The 20,571-nt window shown below is 40.5% G+C and overlaps 1 protein-coding gene across 9 annotated transcripts; it reads left to right on the top strand.

Annotated features, from left to right (window-relative positions):
• Positions 1–63: 63 nt before the first annotated feature.
• LOC127433545 (hsp90 co-chaperone Cdc37-like 1) lies at positions 64–20,204 on the top strand. 9 transcript variants are annotated; one of them, XR_007895902.1, is made up of 8 exons: positions 64–298; positions 2,573–2,842; positions 14,169–14,265; positions 14,359–14,474; positions 14,830–14,952; positions 15,377–15,550; positions 16,926–17,386; positions 17,934–18,010. XR_007895902.1 is itself a non-coding variant. In XM_051685562.1 (8 exons), the coding sequence occupies exons 1-8, from the start codon at positions 221–223 to the stop codon at positions 18,051–18,053; spliced, it is 1,050 nt and encodes a 349-aa protein (XP_051541522.1). In that variant the 5' UTR covers positions 64–220; the 3' UTR covers positions 18,054–20,204. The 9 variants fall into 9 exon arrangements, 7 of the variants coding, with proteins under 7 accessions (XP_051541522.1, XP_051541521.1, XP_051541526.1 ...); XR_007895903.1 differs by having other exon boundaries at positions 16,926–17,395; positions 17,934–17,997; XM_051685562.1 differs by having other exon boundaries at positions 17,315–17,386; positions 17,934–20,204.
• The last annotated feature ends 367 nt before the right edge of the window (positions 20,205–20,571 follow it).

Genomic DNA, 20,571 nt, shown 5'->3' with positions numbered 1-20,571 from the left:
CAAAATAAAAAAATTGTGTCATGTGATTTGTGTCCTGTGTATCACGTGACGAGTGAGTGCGTCGGAAGTTGTCATAAGCAGCTAAAAGGAGCTGCAGATCAGGACTGCTGATTGTAAAACCTGAAAATAACTCTCTATGCTTGCTGTGACGAATCGGATCAAACGCTATATAAACACCTGAACCCGGAGAGAAGCTTCAAGACAGAGTTTAAGTAGCGGCATGGAGGGGTTTGGAGGCGGTGTGTTTCACAATGAACAGGACCGAAATGAAAACATGAACCGCACACACCCACACGAGGTACCTGAGAAAGTTAACTACTGCTTTATTTATACCGCAATGCCGTCATTAAGGAACTGCGATCACTAAGTGTTTTAACTTGAAAGGGTGGTTAAATGCGTTTAAAGGCACTATTCCCTCGTTAGGACACTTTAGCCAGATACACTAGTTCACCGCAACATAAGCAGGATGAACTAGAGCAAAGCTTTTTCAAAAACTACTGAGCTGCCTACCTCGACAGCTATTTTGGGCCTCGTTTAGGCGCATCTTGATGCCCACAAATGATGTCCAGGCAGGCAGACACAGCTGAAAGTCATTGAGGGGTATTAGGGGGTTTTGTCAGGATCTTTGATATGAGATCATGAACTATTGTTAAATGTTGACAAGCATGTTCTGACAGCTGGAGATTATAAGTGCTTTGATATTATTAGATTCATGGAAATTCCACTGACACTTTCATGCACACAGAGTATTCATCTGTTTTATTATTATTTATCTTAGTTGTCACAGTATTAACTGCGTTGCTTTAAAGGGGTCCTTTATATATATATATATATATATATATATGTTCCTTAAGGTTCACTTATAAAAAATTAAAGTTTTTTGCACACTAAAAAAAGTCATATATTTGTAAAACATGATCATTTCCCTCTTTCATTCTGACCCTCTGTAAGAAAGGGTCGTTTTTGGTGCTGCTTCTCCTTTAAGACTTGACAGTAAACGCCCACTGTTATGATTGGCTCTTGACTGACCTGCTCTCTCATTGCCATCTCACTGCTCACCGCTAGTGGGCGGGTCTACAGAAGTGATAAGGTAAAGTAGGTATTGATGTGTTGTTGTGGAGGCGGTCAGATGCAAATGTCTATCACAGTGTGACATCACAATGTGGAGGAAGTAGAGAATGAGTTGTTTTGGCAGCTTGGTTTCAACAAATGCTCGTTTTGCAGTGAGGAGGAAGTTTTGTGTTCTGAAATTTACAGTATGTTGTATAGCACATTGACCTCTTAAATGTCAAAAGATCAAGGGAAATTTTATTCCACATGTCATGACCCCTTTAATAGAAGTCATCAGCTGCTTAATGTTGAACTGCAGAAGGTAAATTGTCTCATATAGAAACAACACTATCGGGTGATTCTCACAAAACCTGTAAAAATGGTCCTATCTTACACCACAAATCAAAAGAAACCCCAATTCTCATTACCGCAATATGTAAAAAAAAAAACAACAATATATTATTGAAATTTTAAAGAATTTATACATCATAATAGTACGTACTTATTGCCTTTCATTTTTACTGATTTTAATCAAGAAAATCATTGTACGGGGGCCTGGGTAGCTCAGCGAGTAAAGACACTGACTACCACCCTTGGAGTTCGAATCCAGGGTGTGCTGAGTTACTTCAGCCAGGTCTCCTAAGCAACCAAATTGGCCCGGTTGCTAGGGAGGGTAGAGTCACATGGGGTAACCTCCTCGTGATCGCTATAATGTGGTTCTCGCTCTTTGTGGGGCACGTGGTTGGTTGTGCGTGGGTGCCACGGAGAATAGCACGAAGCCTCTACATGCACTGTGTCTCCGCGGTAAGATGCGTGGATTGACAGTCTCAGACGTGGAGGCAACTGAGATTTGTCCTCCGCCACCTGGATTGAGGCGAGTCACTATGCCAACACGAGGACTTAAGAGCACATTGGGAATTGGGCATTCCGAAAAGGGGAGAGAAAAAAAAAAGAGAAAATCATTGTACAACTGCATTTTTTTTGTAATACAGTTAAAACATAACCTTGTTACAGTAATGAGAATCATCATTGAAAACAATTGGAATAGTAAAAAAAAAATTCCGAACGCGTTGTGGTAATGAGAATTGGTGGTAAAATGTGCTTAAGAGTCCTGAAAACAATTTCCCAATGCAAAAAATATTATTGCTCCTAAATCTAGGCTTCATTTTCCTTATGCAAAATAAAATTTAGTATTTTTTCGTGTTGATTTGGGATTAAATATGATTAGGATATTTTTTGGGTTTTGTGAAAATAAATGAAAATCCACCCCAGCAATCTTTGTATAATATTTTTAAATCCTTAGCCTGCAATTATAACCAACTGGAAAGGTAATGAAAAAGTCAAAAAGTGTGGAAATCCAGAAAGTTGTAATGTGACTATCACTGTGGACTGGAACGGTTACAAAAATGGAGCATAATTCTTTGCCCAGACTAGCAATATATGAAAATTAGTTTCATATACAGACTGTAATATTTTTTTTCTTAGACATTGTGACTGATTCTATCTCTGTGGCCCATCACAGTCCAGTGCGGAGAGCATGGCGTCTCTGTGCCAGCATCAGCAGCACTGTGTGAAGGCCTCAATCAGGTCACAGTGGCAGCTGGCAGAGGCACAGAACCAGCTGTGCGGTCTGGAGCTTCACAGCTCGGAATCTGTAGAGCAGGAGCATGCTCGAGCCCTCGCCTCATCCACTGAACTCTCACAGACCGAAAAGGAGTGGAGGCATAAAGAGAGCATGCTGGGAAGGAGCCCAATGCTGTGTCCAGATGCCAGCCGAGATGTGTTCAACAAGGTATTTTTCACTCTTCCGTGTTCCTCTCTTGTGAGATTTCAGGAGATTTAAAAGCTCAATACTTGTCATTCAGTGTACGTGTATGTCATAGTCATTTATGCATTGTGTGCAATCCAATTGCTACAGCATTAGTGTTATCTCAGCACTTAAATCTCGCTTAAATATCAGCTCTGAACCTTTAAAAAGAACACAGCAGCATTTTCTATTTGGAGGTAGTAATTTGGCAGACACTTTTATCCAAAGCCACCCACAATACATTTATTACAAGAACAGTGGTTTAGGGTCTTAAACAAGGGCACTAATTCTAACCACGTATGACAAGGGTCAACTAATAAATTGGTTTTATCGATATATCGGTGCCGATAGTAGCATTTTGGAACTATCAGTTATCCGCAAAAATCAAAGCCAGTTGTTACAGGTGTTTTTATTTTTAATTTTTATTTTTTTTGTTTTTTTTTTTATTCCTTTTCATAAGGTTATAAACAATGAGCACTCTGAAGAGGTATATGTTAATCTTAAAGGGATAGTTCACCCAAAAATGAAAATTCAATGAACTTGGCTATCATTGTAAAAGCACAAAGCATCATGTTGTTATATGTTGTTAAAACCCCATATGACTTTCTTTCTTTTTCTTAACACAAAGGGAGAAACTGTGAAGAAAAAAAAAAGTTGTGTTCAGTGATGTCAAACAATGACAGTTTATGGTGACCACCTCTTCAAGCTTCATAAAGGACACAAAAGTATAATTCAGAAGTCTAAAAAATGTACGCGACTCATGCCTTGTTCTGAAGGAATATGATAAGGTTTGGTGAGAAACAGACTGAAATCGAATGTGTAGGGCTTTACTGGTTGTTTAGATCAGTGTTACTATCAGAAATAATTAATAATTATTGAAATTAATTAATTGAATCTAACTCATTAAAACCTCATATGGGGCTCCAGTAAATGTAGTGCGCTACGTTTAGGAGTGGGTTTGGTTATTAACAATAATTGATAATTATCAAAGGTAATTATTAATTATTAAAATCAATAGAACATTGATGAGAATCAATGTTAGCTTTTTTTTAATCCTTTAAATCAACAGTTATCAAAGATAATCATTAATTGTTAACATCGATGAAACATTAATTAAAATTAACACTAGCTTATTGATCATTCAAATTCAACAATCATCAAAGATAATTATCAATTATCAAAAATCAACAGAATATTAATAAGGATTAACATTGACGGGGCACCACCCTGGAATCAGGGACTAATAACCAGATAGTACAACAATCTCAATATTAGATTGTTTTCTTAGGAAAATCGACATCCGAAGAATATCGTTTTTCGGGAAAAAAAAAACAATGAATGAAGGTTTGAATCCGAGCACTGACATCCTGTCAGCATGACACAGGCGTATGCAAAACAAACCAAAACACTTCTCTTTGTAATATAAACAAAGTTTATTTATTAAGTAATATAAATTAATAATTAATACAATGCAGTCAATAAACTTCCGACTTACAACTACAAACTAAACAGTGATGTGATTAGATATGGAAACTAAAATAATCCTATAACACATAAGGTGTGTGTGAGTGTGTGTGTAAGGAGGGACGCGCACAAAATGGCGGACGCGACTCTCGTGGAGAGTATGTCACGCGAGACTTCCGGCCAGGGAATATGACCGCGAATGGGGGCGGAGAGAAACCAATCAATGGCGTCTACCAGTTACTGCGTGTATCCGCTTGTACGATAGCTTAGGGACAAAGCTGGGCTTTAGCATGAAGCTATCTACGAGCCAAAAATGTGTGCCAGAATGTTTGTGAGGGGTCGCGTGCGTGTGTGTGTGTGTGTGTGGTTAGTACGAGAGAGAATAAAGTGACTGCCCTAAAGCCGATTTCGCGATCGTGGGAGAGAAAGCAGCTGTTAGTTCATCGCTCAGAGACGCGGCGGACGGCTCGTAAACAGTCCCGCGTTCTTTGACTCTTTAATGGATGAACTCAGTTTACCTGTCTCACCCGCGATGGCGAAATTGCACAACAGTCCAACTTGGTTGGACCACAATACAGCAAAACAAATTGGTGATAATTAATACCCTGAGTATTAATAATGAGTGGACATGGCGGTCTGTAAACTGTACAAGCAAAAACCTTGAAACACAAGAATAACACACTATAATATTCTATCTCTGCCCAGACGTAAACCTCTTATTTGAATTGCATGAGGATGCAGAATGTGTGTCCATCCGTCCTTTAATTCCGACCCGGTTCCTTGAGGCTCGGGTGATGACGGGAGGCCGTTTCCTCGCTCTGTTGGCGGGCACGTCTGTTGATTCTCGGCGGGCTGGCGGAGAACTTCAAAAATGTCGACTTGATTGAAGATGGAAGAGAAATCTTTAATCTCTTCACTTCTGCTGGCAAACGGATGAAGATGCGGATTGCTCAGCGGTCTCCTTCGGATCCGTTAGAGTGTTCGGTTGAACACAGAGTAATCTCAACTCGTCCAGCTAGATGGAGATTGTATGGCCACAGTTTCAAGTCGGCCGTTACTTCCTTGTGCCACGAGGTTGCACCTGAGAGCAGCGATGAGCTGCGTCTACACACTGCAAACAAAGTAGCTGGAAGCAAATCCCGGTAGCATTTCAGATTTATTTCTACTCCTGATGATGTCATGGTTTGAGGGACGTTCTGTTGTGTGCCTCATCCAATAGGAGTTGAGAGTTCGATCTTTTAGTGAGCAAGGCTTCATGGGATTTGTAGTCTGTTTTGGACTCCCTTTGTTTGATTTTGGCACGATTTTTATCAATATGATTTACGACTTGGTGTGTGGGGGCTGAGTTATGTTTTACGACTGAGTAAGGCCTGCCTTTTGTCTTCTATCTGAATACATGAGGCCCAACATTCCCCCTTTGGTCTGAAATGTTGGTTGTTGTCCAGCATCTTTAGAGCAACTGAAGGGCCGAACAGTTCTTGTCGGTTCACAGTAACCTCATTCATGTATTCCTGATAGGAAAGAAAAATGGTTGCACAGTCCATACAGTTCATTAGAGCTCACAGAGGCTTTATTGTCTGGACAGAGATTGAGGCACATCTGGGCATAGAAATTCTAGCTAAATCTAAAACTACATTCATCACACACAAATATTTCAAGTTATTGGAAGGCACAGCATTAACCATAACACAATCCTTTGTTGTTCTTTGGTCATAACACAAAATCAAAGTAGCACCTGACATTGGATACTAGGAACAAAATGTTAGAGGAAAGGAGGGTTAAAGGTTAAAAGGCTTATCCTTGGAAATGATGGGGTTAACCTGTGGGATGGGCTTAGACTGGTGTGTAAAACGTGGCTGTATGAGAAGTGAGTCCAGTCTGGCCTGTAGGTGTTGAATGTACCTGTACATGGTGTGTGCAATAATTGCGATGATGATCCAACCACTAAGGAGGAGCCAGAGGACAACCAAATTGATAGGGTGTTCTTGGTAAGATGACGATCTGCTTATGTGACTAGGAAATATACTGGTCAAGCCAGTCGGTTTGAGACTGAACTTCACTAATTTCATCCCTTCAGCCTGAAGCTGCTGTCGAAGGATGTCATCAACGGTGAGGCTGTGACCTCTAAATGCATCCATGATCTCAATTTCTGCGTCATGTTTGTCGATGTTGAGATGTTGGAGGACAATATCGTCAATGTGCACGGTGGCTCCTTGGGGAACCGTTAAGAACACCGTTTGGTTTGGTAGTGTTCGTTTAGTGGCTGTATCATGGCAGTCGTATGACATTGGGACTTCAGTGGCTGGTGTGTTAACAAGCTAGCGATTGCCTGCTCACTCTGCCTTTGTCTCTGTTCCTTCATCTTTGATGGACATGCTACCATGACACTTGTTCAGGGAATTCGGCTCTTAGGCCACAGAGGTAGTTAGTCACCTCTCTAACAAAGGGGTTGCGTTTTGACAGACCCAATGAATGTACTTGGTACACATGTTTAGGTTAGGGATTAGGTAGAGCGAGGGGTCCTCATCATGGTAGGCGAGTGTTTGTGGTGTTTTGAGGTGAATGTGTGCATTACCTCTCTGAAAACCAACATTAAATACGGACTTTAGTCAATATATATTCTGCCTATGATGGTAGATTGAGGATAAATACTATTTTGAGGTTCTGAGGATTTACATGGTTTGGAATTTCAATGCCAAAACTATATGCCATGTGTATCTGTGAAGGTTGCCCAACAGAGATAGTAGCAGATCTAAGGATTTGTTCGACAAGGTCTAGGGAGACCAGGTAAGCTGGAATCCTTCCACCACTCAGACTGTTGACTGAGGAGCTAATTTCCCTGAGGTCCTGCATTAGATCTCTTAATGATACACGCATAAGTTGTTTTCTCTGACAAAGTCCCTAAAGCGTGCAAAGTGTTATTGATAAGAACGGATTGCAAATTTACAGTGACTATAGTACCCTGAAGGGTTTTACCCAGGCCCTGTAATTGTTCTTATTAGAGTCGTCGTCTCTGCTGGATTTTTGGACAATGGCGAACTGTTTTCTGGACCAAGTGGTCTCGGTATGTCAACCTGAGCCCACATGTGTCCACAACGGCAGTCAATGTGCGGAGCCAATCGGTTCAGTAGGTCCTGGCCAACTAACAGTGGTTCCGTATTAATGGGACATATGTAAACAGGGTCTCTTAGCATCATCCCTTGAAAGGTGTCAATCCAGGCCCGTTTTGTGATAGACGACCTATCTTGCGTGTAGCTTGTGATGCTTACGTTGTAGGTCTCTGTCTATAATGGTTTGCCAAGGGAGAGCTTTGCTCTAGCCACCTCTGCGAAGGTGTTGGAACCCATTAGACTTATTTCGGAACCGGTGTCGAGTAGTGTGTGGGAGCTGAATGACCCATGTGTCAGGCATTGCCCTTATGGTACAGATCGCCCAAGAAGGTCAGAAAAGGAGGGTGTGGCATGTTAGGAGTGACTGTTTTGGGGAGCAACTTGGACACTGTTCCCCTTTTCCCAATCTACAAAGTAAACTTTGGCGTTAACGGGAGGGGGTACATCGTCTAGTCATACTGACGGGGTTTCAGTGCCGTGTTCCTTTGAGGAGGTCGACGGACCTGGTGAACAATGGAGCACGTCAAGCTTAATTACTAACTCAAGCGTCTCCTTATATCCTCCATTTCCTCTCTCAAATCTTGATCTCTGAGGGGATTTGAAACCTTGCCTACCCACTCACCTTCTTGTTTGGGTTCAAACCAGGCATTTCCTTTCGGCCGGCGAACGTTTTGTTGTTTGGGCCTGCCATGACCCTGGGGGTGTGTCTGGTTACCACCCCCCTGGTTCTGTTGCCTACCCTGCTGGCGGGGGTTCTAGCATTCTAGTCCTGTTCTAGCATTCACCTTAACGCGAGGCATTTCGTTGCCTTCAAGCGCTAGGTCTGCATATGAGGCTTGGATCCCCAGGGCTCTGGCGTCATCTTCGTGCCCTCGGGCAGGGCGCTCCCATGTCTCCCATGCCAGTTGCGCGTATCTTCTGATTTCCTGCATGGTGGGGTTGCCCGTTCTGCAGTGCATCGTGACGCCATATCGCGCGCACTCGTGGATGTTGAGAAGGAAAAGAGACTTGAAAGCTCGTTCCTCCTCCAGACCTGGTGCGTTACTTCCTTGGAAGTATGTGGTTCTCAGGCGTCTATAATATTCATGCGGAGTCTCGTACCTCTTCTGGGTGATGGCGAAAGCAGCTATGGTAGCGGAGGCTTCGTTGATATACAGTGAATACTCCTCACGTAGGGCTTTACACAGAGCTGAGTAGCGGTTTCGTGTACCAGTCGGTACAACGCATGGACACTCCTTACCGTGGTCTTCCATATAAGCTTGAGTTTTTCACGCGACGAAGCTTAAGGCAAATCAATCAGGCAGTGCTCAATTTCCCTAAGATAATTGTCGATGTTTGAATCTCGATTACTTGGGTCAAAGCATTCTATGTCCCCTGCGAGGGACTCGAGTTGTCGATGTGCAAGCGTTGGTGTTGGTATGATCACGGGTTGTCTGAGACATCCGAGACACCATAGTCACTCAGATCGCTATAGCGATGAGGACGACTTCCTCTCCTTCGTGGTGGGGAAGGAGCCCAGTCGACGTGTGGGGGTGGACCCTGGGTTGCGTACGGCTCCCTGGCTAATGGGATCTTCAAGCTGCTTACATCACTCTGGGCTTGAAAATAATTGTCCCCCCTTCGTGGTGTGGAATCAGTCGGTTTGAAACGCAAGGTGGCGTGACTGAAAACTGACTGGGGGGGGCAACTATAAGGAGGGGCACCTGCATCCAACCAGCGGGCCACTGGAGGAGTTTGAAAGGTGTCTTGGAGGATGAAGTCAGAGACTGTACCACTAGGGGCAGCTCGGCTCCTAGCGTGTGTCCCTGGGTTTCTATGGGGCACATTTCTACACGTATTGCTAAAAAGGGGGCACTCTACTATGTCAGATGTTGTGCTGTGCGTTTCAGCTGCACTTACCTGATCTGACTCTACTTTTAGCTGGGCAGCTTGAAGCTGCCTGCACAGGGTTTCGTTTTCCTCCTGCATCCGGGCATTATCTTCCTGTGCCTGGACTTTCTCAGCTTGAGTGCACCTAATGTCTTGGTGCAGGCTGAGATTTTCCTTCTGCACCGCTTGGTAGCTGCTCTGCAGCTGGGCAAGCTGGGCCTGGTGCTCTGCAGTTTGCAGTTGGGTTCTGCGGTGATGAAGGAACATTTGGCCCACTAGGTCCGGGATTGTGCGCTTTGGCTTCCCGACCGGGTTGTTGACACAATCAACTAGTTCCTGCAATGCTTCATCACAACAACTAATATTGTAGCCGTTAAGGTTATCTATCTCCTCTATGGAGAGACGGAGGGCAGCAGCGACCACATCTTGCAGCGCTGGGTCGACTAACCTCTGGAGCTTCAGCTCCAGTCACGCGGGGCGATTGGTGACTCATTTTACTGGGGCAGTAAAAATTCTTGCAACACAGTGGCTCTGATAGCTTGTTGTTTTGCAGTTGCTATAATGCTGACACGAACGCACGGGTGAGAGGCTTCGACCTGTGGCTTACGGGGTACTGTTATGTAATGTGCAAATTTCACTGCGTTCTCTCTTTGGTGGATGTCAATGAAGTGACTTGGCACCTCTCTGTAACATCTAGATGAAAGCGTTAGGAGTTATATAACAACAACAGCAGGTTTTAAGCAGACTATCGTAAATTTACCAACCCCTAATTCACTCTTAAGAGCACTTTCACACCACACTGGCTTATGTTTGGCAAGTTGTGAGAAGTAAATTGTCAAACAGAACCAAACTTTGAAGTAAGGATTCAAGTTATAACTTTGGATTCTTTTGCATACACACTGTGACAGAACTGGCATGTAGCATGCCTCACACGGGGCACCAATTATTATGTAGGGCTTTACTGGTTGTTTAGATCAGTGTTACTATCAGAAATAATTAATAATTATTTCTTTAGTTATTAATTAATTGAATCTAACTCATTAAAACCTCATATGGGGCTCCAGTAAATGTAGTGCGCTACGTTTAGGAGCGGGTTTGTTTATTAGCAATAACTAATAATTATCTTTGATAATTATCAATTATCAAAAATCAACAGAATATTAATAAGGATTAACATTGACGGGGCACCACCCCGGAATCAGGGACTAATAACCAGATAGTATAACAGTCTCAATATTAGATTGTTTTCTCAGGAAAATTGACATCCGAAGAATATCGATTTTTGGGAAGAAAACAATGAATGAAGGCTTGAATCCGAGCACTGACATCCTGTCAGCATGACACAGGCGTATACAAAACAAACCAAAACACTTCTCTTTGTAATATAAACAAAGTTTATTTATGCAGTAATATCAATTAATAATTAATACAATGCAGTCAATAAACTTCCGACTTACAACTACAAACTAAACAGTGATATGATTAGATATGGAAATAAAAATAATCCTATAACACATGAGGTGTGTGTGTGTGTGTGTGTGTGTGTGTGTGTGTGTGTGTGTGTGTGTGTGTGTGTAAGGAGGGACGCAGGTGATAACTGATTGAGGCGCAATTCAATCAATCATTCAATCAATCAATTATTCATTCATTTATTAGCTATAACTGCACTGTCCAGCAGAAATATTGTTAAATTGTGTACAAATCAGTGTGTGAAATTGGCTATGAGGGCTTATAGGTGTCTGTCTGGAAACCCCAAAATTGCAGATTGAGCTCTGAATACAGTAAAAAACAAAACTCTATTTACAGTGTCTACTCAGGTTTATTTTCCACATGTTCTGATAGCTTCAATTACTTTGAATATTACCAAATAAAATAGTTAGTCAAAACATTTAAGTGCAATTTGCCCTGCCTCTGCATATTTAAAATGTCAAATATTAAAACGTTTAAGATTTTATTGGTCTGACTGACCAATAATACACATAAAGAGCTCATAAATAACTCATGTAAAGATTTAAAGTACAGTCACAGCACAAACCCTTCCATTTCACACACAGGTTAGCCATATATATAACTTTAGCTATTGAACATATACATCTGTAAAATGCTTTACACACCTCCGTCATTAAATCAGAAAACATGGCATTTCATATTTCATGTCAATATAAAGATAACATGCTGAATGTGGTGTAGGGTCTAGCTTACTCTTTAACCTAGCTACTGTAACAATGAAAAAATGTTTTCACATTCACATGGAAATTCGGGATAAATTAAACGTTAGAGTAGATGAACATACCTCTCAAATAACAGCTTTCTTTTTGACCACAAATCGACGTTATCAACTCATTGGAAGTTGGAGGTAGACGCTAGCTCGTGTCAGCTTCGTGCTTCTGAACGACCGTTATACTCCAGACCTGGCGCCCGCGACCTGCGGCACCTGCCTGGCCACCCGCGGCCTGCCCCTCCCCCCACTGATCAAAGATCAGCTCACACAGCTTCAGTTCCACCACTACTATAATGGTCAGAAATATAAAACTGACCCTGGGTCAGTGTGGCTCTAAATCAACAAATGACCTGAGATGTCATCTTTGATTGACAGGAGTTTCTATTGGTTCTTCGTTCTTGTGTTGATGAACATGATGAACTACCAATCAGTTCTAGGGTGGCCACAGGGTGGCCAATGAGCTTTCAGGGGTGGCCCAGGCCACCACAGGCCACCCCCTAAAATCACCACTGACCGCGTGTATCCGCTTGTACGATAGCTTAGGGACAAAGCTGGGCTTTAGCATGAAGCTATCTATGAGTCACTTAATGGGATTTATAGTCTGTTTTGGACTCCCTTTGTTTGATTTTGGCGCGATTTTTATCAGTAAGGTTTACGACTTGGTGTGTGGGGGCTGAGTTAGGTTTTACGACTGTGTAAGGCCTGCCTTTGTCTTCTATCTGAATACATGAGGCCCAACAAATGTATTATTAAGTGAAACTCTTGACCAACCATTGCTGTCCTGTGTGCGTTCATGAGAGTGCACAAGAGCAGCAGTTCGCGCAGCCTCACCCGTGAGATGAGGCGTTCGAGCAAAAAACTGCTGTGTTTCTCGTCAACCAGACCACCAGTGATATTAACAACAGAAACGTAACGTAGCCGCACACAAACCAGAGAACAGAACTTAAACATGTCTGAAGAGTTTGTAGTCAAAGAATAGATGCATTTCTAAGCGAAGCCTTATTTAATCAATCAAACTGAGAGAACTAGAGGAGGCTGAAGGCAGCCACACATACACACCCAGATTCTACAGTCAGACAGAGAGTACAGGAGACCGAAGTGTTTTGGAGGTTTCGCTTACCGAAAGCAAACTAAAGAACCGGAGAGAAAAGCAGATGGAGAGGGAATGTCTGTCACATCTTCTAAATTGTGAACCGGTGTGTATTTGTAACAGACCTCTGCCTGAAGAGAGTAAGACCTCAGCGAAAACGGTCAGTGTAACATTCTCGGCCAAAATCAAGTAGTTTTTAACCAGCAAGTGAGATGCTGGCTTCAAAGGTCCTTGACCTTTTTAGATAAACAAAACAAGTTTTCACTTGAATGCCCCATCTCGCGAGCAGAGGCAGCGTAACTGCTGCTCTCGTGCACTTTCATGAACGCGCACATGACAGCAGCGGTCGGTCAAGAGTTTCACTTAATAATACATTCGATTTCGGTTTGTTTCTCACCAAACCTTATCATATTCCTTCAGAACAATGAAAACCATAAACACCATAAACTGCCATTGTATGATATCACTGAGCACAACATTGTTTCACAATTTCTCCCTTTGTGTCAAGAAAAAGAAAGTCATACAGGTTTTTAACAACACAGGGGTGAGTAAACAATGACAGAATTTTTTTAATGTTCTCTACTCTCATTAACTACATTTCGAATGAATGATGACACCTGTTGCAGTTTAGCTGAAGCAGCCTCTGCTTTAGTTTTACAAACTCGTCATATTCTTCGCTGTGTCGAGCTTTAAGGTGAGTAATTACAAAAAATAAAGATAGCTGTGTTAAGAGTTTTAACAGTAGTTCTACCTTGTGAAATTTTAGCAGTGCAAAGCTTACAAATTGCAACTCCGCTATCATTGTCACCCAATTCAGAGTAATCCCACACAAGAGACTTTTTCTTTCACACACAGCACAAGTTGTCCGACAAGTTTTTCCGCCCCATTTTGACAGTAAATAATCAGCTGTAATCACTGCCTGCTTTTTTTTTCTCCCCAATTTGGAATGCCCAATACCCAATGCACTCTTAAGTCCTCGTGATGGCATAGTGACTCGCCTCAATCTGGGTGGCGGAGGATGAATCTTAGTTGCCTCCGCGTCTGAGACCGTCAATCCGTGCATCTTATCACATGGCTTGTTGAGTGCTTTACAGCGGAGACACAGCACGTGTGGAGGCTTCACACTATTCTCCGCTGCATCCACGCACGCTCACCATGTGCCCCACCGAGAGCAAGAACCACATTATAGCAACCACGAGGAGGTTACCCCATGAAACTCTAATCTCCCTAGCAACCGGGCCAATTTGGTTGCTTAGGAGATCTAGCTGGTGTCACTCAGCACGCCCTGGATTCGAACTCAGGACTCTAGGTGTGGTAGTCAGCGTCTTTACTTGCTGAGATACCCAGGCTCCCTTCATTGGCTGCTTTTAAACAATCAGCCGAATGCCCGATTTGAAGATAATTGCTTTGATTGGCCGATACCGATGTTGTACCGAAGTTTGGTCGATACATCGGTGCATCTCCAGTTCTTTTTGGCCTTTTTGTGTATTTAGAGAGTTTTGTGTAAATGTGCAAATTACTTGGGCTACCTATTTTTATTGTTTTTATTTTTCCCAGAGTATCATAAACAATTCACAGTTTTGGCCTAATGAAACGGATCATGATAAAAGCTTAACCTTCGTCCAACGTAATGAAGAGCTCTTGAAACATTTGGGTAAGTGGTGATAATTTCTTGTTTGTGACTATTTCTATTGGTTTAACCCCATGATTGATAGGTTGTCATATGATCTGTCTTGCGATTGGATAGGCATGTTGAGGAGGTGGGATGATAGTCAGCGCTTTCTATCGGAGTACCACCATCTCATCTGTGAAGAAACAGCCAATTACTTGATCCTGTGGTGCTTCCGACTACAGGCAGAGCAAGTGAGTCATCTCTCTCTCTCTCTCTTAAATAGCATACTAACACTTTTCATACTATTTATGTAGTTTGTAGTATGTATACTATGTACTGTGTGCACATTTTCTGTGCTCATGGAAGCATGTTGACTTGGAAGTGTGTTATTTCTGCACCACTAGCATCACCAAACGTAATTGCAAAAATAATCAGTTTTCAAACAGACGAATTCTTGATTAGATGCTGCCTCTCACCGAGGTTCATATATGCATATATAGCTAAATTAATAAATTTATTTGTGTTTCAGATATTCTAATGGCTGCTTCTAAGTATTAAGGGATACTTATTTACATGTTTGTTATGTATTGTCTGGATGTTTTGCAGAAAGAGGCCTTAATGGAGCAGGTGGCTCATCAGGCAGTCGTCATGCAGTTTATCCTGGAGATGGCTCGAAATGCTCAGCAGGATCCACGAGGCTGCTTCCGTCAGTTCTTTCAGAAAGCCAAAGTGAGAGTCCATTCATTACAGCAGAATCGGCCACCCACTGCAGCACACTACAATGCTGCACATACAGTATCACCTTTAACGTGTGATGAGCACCTCCATAATATATGACATTACAAGTTACTATGATTTAGCCATAAAGGTGCAAAAACAAAGTCATTTACAAAGAATAGTCAGTCTGAGTCATTGTGAGTGTTATGCAATAATGTCAGTGACCACTAGAGAGAGACATGGTGTAACCGACAGCCCAAGCAAAAAGAGCAAGCAGAAATCAGGTGGATTTTCTCTGGTGTCATTTTCAGAGCTCATTCTGAATTATTCCTGTAGAAAAAAAGCTCACTTATATTTTCAATAAACAAGTAATATTTTAATTCCGTGTTTATTTTAAAATATTTTAAACAAAATCTAAACTTTTTTTTTTTCCAAGGCAGGGCAAGAGGGATACTTGGACGTCTTCCACACAGAACTCGAGGCCTTTAAGCAGAGAGTAAAGGAGTACACTATGAAATCTAAAGGAGAAATCCCAAAGGAGACAACACACCTAAATACACCGGCAGGCTGTCGACTCGACCCCAAAGAGGTCCTGGATTCTTTGCCACCGGTAGGCATCGCACAACATAATTGAATGTTCTGGGCTACCCAGCACAACACAACAAAATTTTTAAACCAAGTGATTGATAAAATGTCTTGCCTCTGGTTAGGACAAAAAAAAAGCTATTTAAGTTATAAATAAATTGTAGATAAAGATACCAATAATATTCAATAAATAGTTAAATATAGTCATCAATTGAAATAAGTCAATTTTATTTGTGTAGCACTTTTGACAACACACATCATTTCAAAGCAGCTTTACAGAAAATTATACAGTAACAAAAAATGATGCTGTAATGTCTTAAAGTCCTCATTGTGTGTTTTAAATGAATAAAGCAATTGAAAAATGCCTTAAGTGAGCAAGCCAAAGGCGACTATGGCAAGGAACACAAAACTCCATAAATCTAATATAAGTAATCTAAAAAAAACCTCTAAGTAATCTAGTGTATAGACAAGTAATAAAGTTCATTAGCCTAACTGTAGGCATTTTATGGTTGCCAAGCAACAATATTCTGGGTTCAATACAAGTAAAGCACAGTCTACAGCATTTGTGGAATAATGTTGATTACCACAAAAAAATGTTTGACTCATCCCTCGTTTATAAAAAAAAAAAAGGGACGAGTCAGAATATTTTTTTTAATTGTAATTAGTATTATGCCACAAGCTTTCAAGTGAGCTGAATTTGTATTGAAACTGGAAAATGTCTTTAATATAGAAAATGTTATCACATGTGCACGGCTAGTTTACAACTGCTTTGAATGTTGTTTATCTAATCAGAAGTTAGAGCTGAAACTATCCATTTTATAAAGTCCGATTAAGATGGAGTAGATGAAGTTTATTGCTTAATCATGTCACGCTTGGTTATGACAGTGTTACTAGGGATGGTTATTTTCGAGTAATTTTGTAGTAGAGTACCCTAACCCACAAAAAATTTGTACTTGATTACTCGTAAATTAAAATGACTTGAAATTTATAATTTGTTTTATTCATACATTACCAAGAATGATTTTCAAAATAAGATGACTTAAACAAATTGTGCTTTTCTTTTGGGAAAAAAATTAAATTAACAATATGCATTAATAAAAATAGAAAAAAAAAAGATTTAAAAATAACAGTAAAAAACAATTTCACTCACCCAGAGCTTTTATAGATACTAATACTGATGGCATTAGGATAACACGCACAAAAAGTCTACACAAGTCTAGATAAATCCTATCACATTTTTATAATTTTACATATTATTATTCAGAAAAACAAGTGTTAAAAGTTTTTATAAAATGCGCTCTGTTGGTGTTCAGAGATTTAATGCACATACAAACATACTGGTCTGATAAGCTACCGAGTTTATCGTACCGCTTCGCATTTTCTTTCCACCATAAATGCAGATCCTCGTCTGTTAGTTTGCATGACTCCAACACGAACCAAATATCACTTGGCCAAAGTGATTATACCATCGTATCATCTTCTCTCATCCAACACCTCAACAACACACATCAACAGCGCCCCCCAGTGGACTCAATTGTAACTGCGTGATTTGATGAGAGATTCAAGGGTAAAGTACAGTATTCAGCACTGCTCATGGCAGGCAAATGTGCAAAGGAAAATCAATTTGCGATAATCGAGTAGTGCAGTATGAGTACTCGATTACCTGTGCATATCCGTAAGTGTTACCCTATTTAAAATATTTGTATCATCTTGTATAAGCATGTGTATATACTAATGAATCTAGCTAATAACAATCTCTGAACTCACTATATAAACACTGAATTTGCAGGAGCTGAAAACATGCATCCAGATGCAAGATATGCAGATTCTTCAGAATGTTCTGAGCACCATGAACCCACAGGTAACACAGGTGCATTGTGCTCACAACGTCAGTACATGTCAACTTGCTCTTCCACTCATGCATGCATAAGGTCTAACTTGCAGATTTAGGGAAGTATTGTGGCATGCTTCAGGGTAATTTAGTGGTGAAACGCCTTGCACATTCCTCAGTTGTTTTGAGGTTTTTGAACGGCAAGGAGTGAGCTCACTTCCTCCACCACTTTTCACATGATCCTATCTCACCGAGAGCACATACTCTGAACCTGACCTTCACAGACAGTCTGCTAAGCCAATGAGAGACAGGAAGGATTACATAACAGCCATAATCTTTAAGAGCGGCGCATTAATCAGTATACAGGCTGATCTGTAATCCCTACAGTTTAGCATGTAAATGAATGTGCATATTATACTGAATGCTTCAGTTAATGGGGAAAATGCAGATTAATGGATGTGCGGATACTCCAGTGCAGATCCAGTATCACGCAAAAACAAACATTTTTAGTTACTAATTTTCTGTTGCGCTCTCTCTCTCTCTCTCTCTCTCTCTCTCTCTCTCTCTCATATTACAGGTGGCAGAATATCATGTGAAGCGTTGCTTGGAAGCTGGACTTTGGACAAATACACCCAGAGCCTCTAAAGAGGAGAGTTCAGAAACAGACGAGTGGAGAATGATGGAGATCTCGCAGTGAAAAGACACTCCCAATCAGTCCATGAAACTTCAGTAGGAAACCAGCTTTGGGTCAGAGGACAGGAAGACAAAGGGCTCTGCTCAAAGACTTTTGTTTAATCCGTGCCTGAATGTGTGCTGCACTTTATTTTTGTTTAAAAGAGAAAGTATTTTAAAAAAGGACAAGGAACTGTATTTTGGGGCACTTATATTTTTGTGCACAATTTTTGTTACATTTAAGTTGAAAAAAAAAAAAATATTTCTGTTTTAACAGTTTAGGAAAGTGAGACACGCTCTAAGCAGAAGTGCAAATAGTTCTCCCATGAAGAGTGTAAACCTATTCTTTGTTTGAACATTTTATCAAATGGCAGTTTTTATATTCCACCATTGGATTATGATCAACATGTCCACTAAACATTCAACTGTAGCTCCTATCTGGAAACTGTTGCATGTGTCACACACGCATTGACGCAGTAGATTACAGTCGGCATCCTGCAGATAGGCTAACGACACTAAAGCGAAGGAGGACCACCCACTTTGCTTGCATTCTCTGAGAAGCATTTGTAAGAATTTTATGATGTTCCAATGATTTGAAAAGATGCGATATTTAAAGGAAAAGTTCTCCCCAAAAATGAAAATTCTGTCATTTACTCCCCCTCTTATATATTCCAAACCTGCATGACTTTCTTTCGTGGAACTATTGTAAATGCTTTAAAGCCGTATTAAAGCTTTGTGTGAGGAACAGACTGAAATTTGGAAATTTAAGTCGTTATTCACTGAAAATCTTCCCCTCCGTCTTAGCTCTCAAATCTCATTTGCACTTCCGCATATTCAAACTTTGCATGTCAAGACACGTCACGCCAGGTTCAACGGCAGTGATGCCAAATGTCAGTGGTTTTTGTATGTCTCGTAACCGAATGCATTGAGGCAAGTTTGAAAATAAAGCGCAAATACGATTTCGGAGGGTACGAATTATTTTATTTTGGTATGTTGCTATCGTATGGCTTTGAAAGACTTTGAATATAATCCATAAGTCGTATGGACTCCTTTTATAGCATTTTAGAATGGTTTAGCTTGTTTTTGTGTCATTTTATGGAAAAAGCAGTGTGAACATTCTTTAAAATGTATTTTCATTTTGCGTTCTATGGAAGAAAAAGTTATGTGGGTTTGGGACGATTTGAGGGTGAGTTATTGATGACCGAATTTTCCCTTTTAGGTGAACTATTTCTAATCAAAGGAATATTCCGGGTTCAATACAAGTTAAGCTCAAGCAACAGCATCTGTGGCATAAATGTGATTACCACAAAAAATTATTTCTACTCATCCCTAATTTTATTAAATATAATTTTATAAAAGCACTTGCATTAATTCTTCTTTTAAAACTTGTGTATTATTTGAGCTGTAAAGTTGTTTAAATCATAATTTTTACAGTCATTTTAGGGTTTGTTGACGTACATCATCATGTCAACGAAGTTGTAAAATTAGCTGTAACTTTACACAGAAAAGTTAGTAAAAGATTATCATTATTAAAATCATGTTTACATGCATATTGTTTGTCTTTTGGCTATACTTTTTAAACCGTGGGTATTTTACAGATTGGCTCCATTCACTTCCATTGTGAGTGCCTCATTGTAAACCCAGGTTTTTGCTTTTGTTTAAAGAAAAGTAGGGATGAAGTAGAAATGAACTTTTGTGATAATCTGCATTATGCCACAAATGCTGTTGATTGAGCTAAACTTATATTGAACCCGGAACATTCCTTTAAGTTTCTTTTGATTACACTGAAAGAGATTGAATACATATTCACTAGATCAAACTGTAAACCAAATACTCAAGGCTGTTGAGTTTTAAGATAATGGAGATACATGGTGTTGATCTGTCTTTTGGTCTTTATTAATATCACCTTTCATGTTAAGAATACAACTTTAAGAAATGCCATTTTGCCTCGCCATCATTTTAGGCCAGTAACAAATTGAATTACATTAATTGCAATAATTGTATTGAAACCTCCAGCTGCGTAACTCATTGAGCCAGTCTACATTGCCTGTTTCTGCACACAGAGCATATACAGCAAACCAAGAAATTATGTAACTGTAAATTATGGGTTGATAATATTGTGAAAGTCTTTGCAATCCGAACAATATCCTAAACCAATTAAACCTTTAGAACAATTGCTTGAATTGTTTTATTTACTGTATACTTGTTGACCAAAGGATAAAATAAATTAGAATTTCAGGAGTTCACATGTTAATGTAATCCTAGAGGTGAAAAGATTTGGCTCACTGTCCATAATGGAGAGCTTGAGCTTGAGATTCGACCTGGCCTCCTTGTACCCCTCGAATGAAGAATCGGAGGAGTGAGGCAAGCAGCAGTTTATATACTGTATGTTTACTTAGAGATAGTTCACCCAAAATAAAAAATTCTGTCATCATTTACTCACCCTCATGCCATCCCAGATGTGTATGACATTCTTCTGCTGAACACAAACAAAGATTTGTAGAAGAATATCTCAGCTCTGTAGGTCCAAACAATGCAAAGTG

The sequence above is a fragment of the Myxocyprinus asiaticus genome, chromosome 43 (assembly GCF_019703515.2).
Source record: "Myxocyprinus asiaticus isolate MX2 ecotype Aquarium Trade chromosome 43, UBuf_Myxa_2, whole genome shotgun sequence".
Lineage (NCBI taxonomy): Eukaryota > Metazoa > Chordata > Actinopteri > Cypriniformes > Catostomidae > Myxocyprinus > Myxocyprinus asiaticus.
This window is presented reverse-complemented; position numbering and strand designations above follow the sequence as displayed.

Excerpts from the sequence above, each read along its gene's own strand:
- LOC127433545 (XM_051685561.1), top strand. The coding sequence starts at position 221 with ATGGAGGGGTTTGGAGGCGGTGTGTTTCACAATGAACAGGACCGAAAT. Across the intron at positions 14,266-14,358 it reads AGAGCTCTTGAAACATTTGG|GCATGTTGAGGAGGTGGGAT; the intron begins GTAAGTGGTGAT and ends GCGATTGGATAG. Across the intron at positions 17,396-17,933 it reads TGAACCCACAGGTAACACAG|GTGGCAGAATATCATGTGAA; the intron begins GTGCATTGTGCT and ends CTCATATTACAG.